The sequence below is a fragment of the Hevea brasiliensis genome, chromosome 15, assembly GCF_030052815.1.
Source record: "Hevea brasiliensis isolate MT/VB/25A 57/8 chromosome 15, ASM3005281v1, whole genome shotgun sequence".
NCBI lineage: Eukaryota > Viridiplantae > Streptophyta > Magnoliopsida > Malpighiales > Euphorbiaceae > Hevea > Hevea brasiliensis.
This window is the reverse complement of record NC_079507.1, coordinates 67500692-67509839: the sequence shown is the minus strand read 5'-3', so window position 1 is coordinate 67509839 and position 9148 is coordinate 67500692. Positions and strand designations below refer to the sequence as shown.

At 31.0% G+C, this 9148-nt stretch overlaps 1 protein-coding gene across 1 annotated transcript; it reads right to left on the bottom strand.

Moving 5' to 3' along the window:
* Nucleotides 1–1832: 1832 nt before the first annotated feature.
* On the bottom strand, nt 1833–3468 carry LOC110673463 (ATP synthase gamma chain, chloroplastic). The gene has a single exon (XM_021836610.2). The coding sequence runs from the start codon at nt 3188–3190 to the stop codon at nt 2048–2050; it is 1143 nt and encodes a 380-aa protein (XP_021692302.1). The 5' UTR covers nt 3191–3468; the 3' UTR covers nt 1833–2047.
* Nucleotides 3469–9148: the final 5680 nt, after the last annotated feature.

Here is a 9148-nt window from a genome sequence, read left to right as displayed (position 1 = left end):
CTTGCATAGGTCAGTTAATAGATTCCTCATCTACCAGATACTACTACAGTTTACGGAAGGTGGGTGTGGAGAGGATATGATTCTTTTGTCTAATCAGATAGGGATGGAGATTGAAAGTCAGGATTTAGCAATATTAGTCACACGTGATGTGTTCTGTTTTTCTGTTCTAATGTCTAGTTGCTGTAAATGAAGCTTTCTTTGATAGCATACATTTAAGGGAGTGGCAACCAACACGAGAACACCACAAATTAAATGACTCACCTAATCTGACAGCTTGCTAATGATCCTTTAAATTGTCTTCGCGTATGATTTGTCACTTGTCCTATGCTATAATGATCACCAAATTCCAAATAAATAGGAGACAGCCCTAACGATAGCCAGAACTCCATGAGTAATCTCGTTTATTTCATTTCTATTAAAACAAATATCAATAGCAAAATCAAGTTCTCACCCCTAGATGTAGGATACATCTCTATCATCAAAGCCCTGCATTGATTAACATCAAGTTTTAATCATTACATCAGCACCTTTCACTTGATTCAGCAGCTAAAAATTCACGCACACCTACGCTAATAATGTCGAGTCATGCAAAATATTTTGGCTCAAATTCTGTAATCTGCACGCTGGTAAGTACAAGCTACATATGTCTTATAGTTCTCTTACAGCTTTTCACAGAAATTGCTATGAGAAGATTCAATGGTTGCATGTAAAGGAAATTTAGCAGATGATAACTTATGGTAAGCACCGAGTGCTGTGGAAACTAAAGACACCAGCACGTTAACCAGTAAGACCAAACCAATATGAATTGCCAGCTAGCCGATAGAAAAAGCAGCCAGACCTATCAACAGGTCCTCTTCCCATATGTTCCGGTAATGGACATGATCACTATCCACACAATTGAATCATTAACAAACTCGGTTGACAGACAGCAGGAAGGCATACATCTTTTTCCTCTTTCATTTTTCTCTTTCCTTTTCTCTTTCCCCTTTTTGATCGAATGACAATCTTACCCTTCATTTCTCCAACAAATTCTTGGAATTGAAAAAGCCATCTAGAAACAAGATCTTGGTTGCTTCATTGACTCATCTCATGAACTAATCAAATAAGAGAGTAACAAAGTTGGTGGATAAGGGTTTTGCTCCGAATCAGCAAAGGGGCAATAAAAAGCAGAATGTCAAAATCTAATTGAAAGGACAAGAAGGCTAGATCAAGATACAGTGAATGATTGTTACGCCAATTATCCTCGTTACACAGTAGGCCGCATCAGATAAGCTACATCAAGGCAACACCACAGAGTTTCAGGAAATAGACCGACTCTCTTTGTCCAGTGATATGTGAACTCTTAAAATGTCCAACCTTCTATGATAAGACACCTTGCCAAATAGCATGAATCACAAGCATTTTCCTCCTTTAGTTTTCCACCAAAAAAAGGAATCAGAATTCAATTTGAAATATTATTTTGGTGAAAAAGATGAAAACCACGTTCCCACTGAATTTATCAAACATTTCATAAGGATAGCATTTGAAATAAAAAGAAAAATAAAACATGTCGAGCAAATATCATAATGGTGTAATTAATTATATAAGATGTTTGATAACAAAAACAAATGATTAAACAGCATCCAAAATTATTAACTTGTGCACTTAACTCGGATTCATAGATAAACCAATTCATAAGTGAGTTGGGCTGTGAGAACTGGCATTGATTTCAGAGTACCTGAGCTGAGCAAGGGCACCTGATTTTAACTTTTAAGCATCTGCAGGTAGACTTATTTCTTGAAATTCTATACATACACATACATATTGATGGAGGGCGAGGGATGGAGAATTCATACCATGAAAAGGAACCAAAATGCACAACCCATTGTATGCGTCTCGCTTTCTTATTTATTTCATATCAAAGTCTGATATGGACTCGGGCTATGATTACAATAAAGAAATGTCAATCTAGGTGACAGCTCATATTGGATCTAGGTAATAAAAAATTCGAAGCAAAATGACTGTAGGAGAGAAGCAAGCATGGATCAAGGACAACGAGGACCTAGAATTACTCTAATTCCGTTAGTGCCTCTGCTCCAGCTACAATCTCCAGTATTTCCCCTGTAATTTTTGCTTGTCTTTCCCGATTGTATGCAATAGAAAGATTCTTTTTCAAATCAACTGCATTATCTGTTGCGTTACTCATGGAATTCATCCTTGCTGCAAGCTCACTAGCCAATGACTCCTGCAGTGCCCTCAAAACATGACTATTTAGATAGAGAGGCATCATAGCATCAAGAATCTGAATTGGATCTTGCTCAAACTGCAAAAGAGGTGAAAATCCCTCCTTCTTTGTTCTTACACTCTCCCTCTCAATAGCCAACTTCCCTTCCTTACTGGTCAACCTAAAGAACTCATCATCTGCAGCATCAACACAATTCCCATTCATATCGCAAACCTCTCCTCTACGTGACAATGGCAACAGCGTATGAATCACCGGGTCAGACTTCACCAAAGACACAAACTTAGTATACACAAGCTCTACCTTATCAACCTCTTCACTGACAAACAGTGAAAATACTTCATCAGCAATCAGTTGAGCCTCTTTAGCTGTGGGAAAACTCCCTCCCTCAATAAATCTTTCGACGGAAATCTTAGGTCTACGCTTAAAATAGGCATTACCCTTCCTGCCCACACTAATCACAGAGTAATCTAACCCCAGTTTTTCCAATTCCATAATCCGGGTCTCAACCTTTTTTAGCACTGCATTGTTAAAACCACCACAAAGGCCTCTATCACCAGTAACAACAACAAGTGCTACTTTCCTTACAGACCTAACATTCGTTAATGGAACATCAATATCTTCCAATTGGAGCTGTTCGTTGATGATATAAAGCATTTCAAGGAGGGCTTCAGTAAAGGGTCTGCTGTTGATAACAGCTTCTTGAGCTCTTCGGATCTTAGCAGCTGCAACTAGTTTCATTGCCTCAGTAATCTTCTGGGCGCTTTTGACAGTATTAATCCGACCTTTTAACTCGCGAAGACCACAACGAATCTGAGTATATAATGAAGATTGAGAGAAGGTATTGTATGGAGGGGGCACTTGGGCTAAATGGCGAAATGGGTTTGATTGGAATTGAAAAGAAAATGCATATGTGTTAGGTTTTGAAGGATTTGGGGAAACCCACGAGGTTAGATTGGAACAGAACATGGTTTTGATGAATTTCTATTGATGAGATTTCAGTACCATATGAGGTTGAATATAAATTGGATCTCTGCAAAACCCCTTTACCAAAGAAACTTGGATTTTAGCAGAGATCAAAGTGAAAAAAGAATTTTGCGCTACAGGAGCATTTCCGATCGTTAGCGGCGTGAAATTGATCGAGCTTACCGGAAACAAGTTGTGAGAGAGAGAGAGAGAGAGAGAGAGAGAGGCTGCTGTCTTCTAGTGATAGTGTCAACGCGCCATTCTGGTTCCGCACAAAAGGTCAAATCGAGCCACTGTTTGGTTGCCTAGAAAATCGATATGGAGATGGGGAATCACCACTAAAACTAAAACTCGAATTCAAATCAAATTAATATTTGAATTCACCGCAAATATAATTAAATTTTTTTTAATTATTATTATAAAAAATATTTAAATTTATTTAATTTTATATATTTTAATCAATAATATATATAAATATATTTTGTTATTAATAATTTATATTTAAAAAAATAATATTTTTATAAATATTAAAATTCTCCTTTATTTAAAATAAAAATTTATAAATTTTATTAAAAAGTATATATTTTATATAAATTCATCGCAATATTATTTTTAAATATAAATTTATTTTAAATTTAATTAAATATTAATTAAATTTATTTTATTAAAATTTAATCAAAATAAAAAATTAAATAATTGTCATTTTTCTATGAAAAATAAACCTTATTTGATAAATGTTAGTTTACTGTTTAATGAATTTAACAATATAATTTATAACTTATATTATTAATTTAAATCTTTAATTATTTTAAATATATGCCAATCCAAACAAAATTATTGTGATTTCATTTGAAAGATATATTTTTAGAATTTTTATTTTGATTTATATTTATAATGGACCAAATTTTTAAATATATTATAAATAACTAAAATCATATTAATGTGATATAAAAATATATTTCTTTATAATTACATATTTTATTTTTCAAATATAATAGAAAAATATTTTGATTAACATGATCCTTCTATGTATTTTAATTTTTTTAACCATAATCATCATAGTATTCAAATATTGTCCATATACCTTCAAAGTGGCTTTTTCTTTTCTCATTTGAAGTCCCCATTTAGGACTTCGAGTATTTAAGGAGATTGTAATTAAATCACATGGTTTTTAAATTTCAATTGTCATCAAAGTTAACAATTAAATATTTTTTTTAAATAAAATTTGTTATTTTAGTCAAATCGAAATTAATAACTTTAATTAAAGGGAACTGTAATTAAATTATATGGCCTTTTATGTTTAAATTAAATCAAATAAAATTGATCAATTCCATTTTAATTTCAATTTGATTGAAACTCAATTTTAATCAATCAAGTTTTTATTAATTTTAATTTTCAGTTTGATCAATTTGATTTTGATTTTAAACCAAGTGGTGATTAGGTTCACACATCTTAAACTAATATTTTGTTTGGAAAAAGGTAAAAGAATGTAATATTTTATATGATTTTTAAATTTTTATAATTTTTTTATTATTTTAGATAAAAAAATAGTTGAAACTATTTAGAAGTTTTGAAAATAAAATTTTCTCAATCCATTGATTTAACTCAATAAGAATCCATGATTTTTTTTTCCATTAAAAAATCATAATTTTTAAACTTAAAAAAAAAAACCTTCCATTGTCTTGCAAAATCTCCTATAAACATAATATCAGATGATAGTTATCAAACTCAATTTACAGATTATCCAATTGAGAGACGAAATCGATGCCTCTTTTGTTCAATAAGTGGGTCATTATATATATAATAATGATGTTTTTAAATTTTATAAAAAAATTATTAAATAATATATAAATTATTTTAAAATTACTAATATACTATAATATAAGAAATAATCAATTAATTTTATTTATTATAAAAAATTGAAAAGTAAATATATTCTTGTATATAATAATTTAATATATATATATATATATATATATATGCATACAAAAAATAAAAAATTTATAACTTTCAAATTAACTCCATTTTTTATAGAAGAAATATTTTTCATTATAAAGTTACATGGCCTAGAGCTTAAAAATTAAAATGCTACAATCACTTCAATCCAAGCCCAAGCCCTAGTAGCTAAGAGCCCTACGGAAGAGTTGGGTGACCCGAAACGAAACCCAACTTCAACAGAGCCAGCATGAGCCTCCTTATTAGTAGCTCGCCACCGATAGCCTAAGAGAAAACTGCAACTCGACTTAAAATGAGCAAGGGAGAATAAATAACACACCAGCACAGGAGAGTGCTTAAGTGCTTCACACAAAATAAATTCTCCCCTGCTCAATGCCTTTAAACTTAGAGGAATCAGAGGAGAAATGCAGCAAAAAAAATGCCAGGAGAGAGCAGAGACTAGAATTAGTACCAGTCAAAATCAGAAAATAGACTTAGTAAATACAAGCTTTTCATACTTTTATAGGTAGGTCCTATCAAAGATTAATGATTATAATTAAATCATGTACTAAATAAAAATTTTTGAAGGAAAGATAACCACTCCTCTAATTATTACTGATTGTTATTGACAGATTTCCATGAAGTCGTGGATTTGAATTTTCTTATTGACATTTTAAAATAAACTTTTTTTTTTTCAAAGAAATGGCATGACAATTTCTATTATCTGAATCAACTCACCAAATCACGTGGGTTAATTAAAAACTGATAATAACCACTTATTTTTGATACATCAATTTCTTGTCCAACTAAAAACCTAACTCAATTGATTACTCTAAGCAATTCAGTGGGCTGGAACGAATTCAATGATACTGTGTAAGATGTTATCTTGTTCATTCAAGGAGTCAGTTGACTCAGTTTTATACCGGCTTTTCTTTCCATCGTTTCAAGAAGGTGGTTGTGATGTAACATGAAATTCTAATTATTTATTTCCAAATCACCTCTTATATTTTTAGAACTAACTTTTGCTTAAAGGTTTTTATTCTATTAAGAAGGGAAGATGATTGATTTGCCGAGGTTTTTTCTTGCAAATCAACTAAGCATTTATTATCTTTGAAAAATAAAAAGCAACTAAACGTGAAAATCAAGAGCCACAGTGTATAATGAACAGAACAAAACTGTTAATGAATGACAATTGCAAGACGGACTAGGCAAACAACAGAGTAAAATTTTACGTAGAACAATAATCTAAGTGCCAAGTTCAACATACATTGAAAGACTATCAGGCATCAAACATGTCCTCAAGATCCCCTTGGAATTGGATGATCACATATATTACATACAGATGCATTAGAAAATTGGTGACCAGCAAGTTTCAACTGCGATTGCTATTAATAATTACACTCATCTATTGCATACATGAATTCCCAATTAACTGAATTTCCCAAAAATCACATACAAAATTAAGCATTATTGAGTAACCCATCTCATATTTTTATAGGATATAATTTGACCCTTTAATCCCATTTAAAAACGTCTAATGTAGTACTATAAAGGTATTCATGTAAGTTAAAAACAAAAAAAGTTAATTAGACAGATATTACATCAAAATATCAAAAATACATACTGCGAATTTTTGCAATCTAATGCAGGAAAATTAGCCAACAAATTAAAGATCAACTATCACAATTCTCAAAGAAATTTACATAAAAAAAAAAAATGACTGTCACTGTTTCACACACTCGATTTTCTCACATTTGGATCAACAGAAGCAGTAATTATTATTATCCCTATAATCTGTCAAATCTGAACATGATAGATCAATTCTGAGAAATGCAAATAAATCTACGGAAAAAAAAGGACAAAAAAAAAGAGAAAGGAATTCAGTATCATTTGTTGGCTCAATTCGATCATTAATGAATATCAATAGTGCAAAATCCAGCTCAATTTCCTCGTCAATCAAATATATCGTAGTAATTGAAAGCCTTGATCAGCATTTATTATGCGCAAAAATGTTCAATTATGAGCAATTACAACAAACAGAACTACAGAAGCAAATTTACACTAAGAAACCTGAAACCCTGTTCGGATTATCTATCACTTTATTCAATGAGCAACCAAAGCATCATTATTCAACACAGTAATTAAAGAATCGTTATTATTATTACTAGAGTCCAGAACAGGGCTAGAAGGACCCAGATTGAGAAGTAGCACAGATCTAGTAGCCATGAGCTTCTTTCTTTTCAGGCATCGAGCATGATAGATCTTGCTGAGGAAGCAAGGAACTTCATCAGTGATGGAGATCTGAGGGTGGATCTGGGACGAGTAAACTGGGTGGGTAGAGAAGTAAGATATGGAGATGGGTTTGTGAGATCTGGCACTAATTTTGGAGTTTCGGAGTTGGGCAAGTGCTCCTGGCTTTAAATATCTGCAGAAGCATTCGCTCCCCCTCGTAGTGGATGGTGATCTTGAGGTGGGTTTCATTATCGTGAGGAAAATTATGCAGACAGAAAGAGAAAGAGAAGGAGAAGGGAAGGAGTGTGGTGTCGGTTTGTGAGAGTGGAGATAAAGAAGAGAAAAAAGTGGTTTTATTAATAAGGAGCGTTTGGGAGGCGGGAAAATAAAGGAGGGAAGAGGAGGCATTAGGGTTTAGAGAAGACTAGGGTTTTGAAATAGGGTATGGCGGGAATGCATGGAGAAGGCCGCGTCGCCAATGACTATTTTTGGATTTTGTTTCAAGGTTATCAAAACTCGAGATTTGAGACATGCATACGCATTCATTATTTTAAACATAGTCGTACACGTCATATATAGTGTTTATTAATAAAATTTTCACATAAATATACTTAAAAATTAAAAATTAATGCGATGATGAAATTTAGACTTTTACAATATAAATAATGTAATATTTTTTTATTAGATTTTTTTTAACATGAAATTAGAATTTCATTAAATTGTAATGGTAAGAGAGGGCTTTATGGCGCAAGCCCAAATCAAAAATACAAAAAAAAAAAAAAATTCATTAATCCCTAAATGAATCTTGCCATTTTTCCATATACAACTTTGGACACAATCTAAAATAATCTAACGCTCTTCTCTCTAGCAATATTTATCTAAGTATTATCTAGGGAAGGTCCAGCCGTTTTGGCCATTGACTCTTTTTCTACTGGGAAACTGACCGTACAAGAGTAATATGAATACTAAAATTATTAAAATTAAGTGCGATGCGTAAAATTTACCTGATCAAGGTGAGAAAAAGTCAGAGCGTAAAAACACTATTATCAGTAGCATTTTAATGTCCAAAGCGCTATTAAAAATAGCGTTCCAAAATAATTTCATCAAACAATATTAAAACGCCACTAATAATAGCGTTTTAGTATAAAAACGCTACTAATAATAGCATTTTGATTCAACATGCTAGTGACACTAACATTTCTACTAAAACGCCACTGATAATAGCATTTTGACATCAATTTTCTACCAAAACGCTAATATGAGTAGCGATTTCCACAAAGCATTCCTTTTTTTTTTAACTTATTCTTTTTTTTAATAACTTATTTTTTTTAAAATATAATAGTTTTATAAATTTAAAATATTAAAGTGTAAAATTGTATTTGTATTAAATTAACAAAAAATATGTAGTATAATTTTTATTAAAGTGTAAATAATTATTTTTATATATTTAAGGAAATTAAATGTTAAATGTAAAAGGGTATTGTGCAATTTCAAATTACTAGAAATTTTATGTGAAAAAAATAAAAAAATATATACTATAATTTTTTAAAAAAGTATGTGAGTTTTATAAAATAAAAATATTATTTGAACTAAATTTTTGAATAAAAATTTAAATTGTAATTATTAAAAGAATAATTAATTTTATAGATTTAAAGAAATTAAATGTTGTACAATTGAATGGAAAGTATTTAGCATCCTGAGGCCACACTCATATAAAAATTTGTAATAATTAATACAAGTTAAAAAAATTAAAATTAAAATTGAAATTTATAAGAAATTAAGTAAAATTCGTTG

Excerpts from the sequence above, each read along its gene's own strand:
- LOC110673463 (XM_021836610.2), bottom strand. The coding sequence starts at position 3,190 with ATGTTCTGTTCCAATCTAACCTCGTGGGTTTCCCCAAATCCTTCAAAA.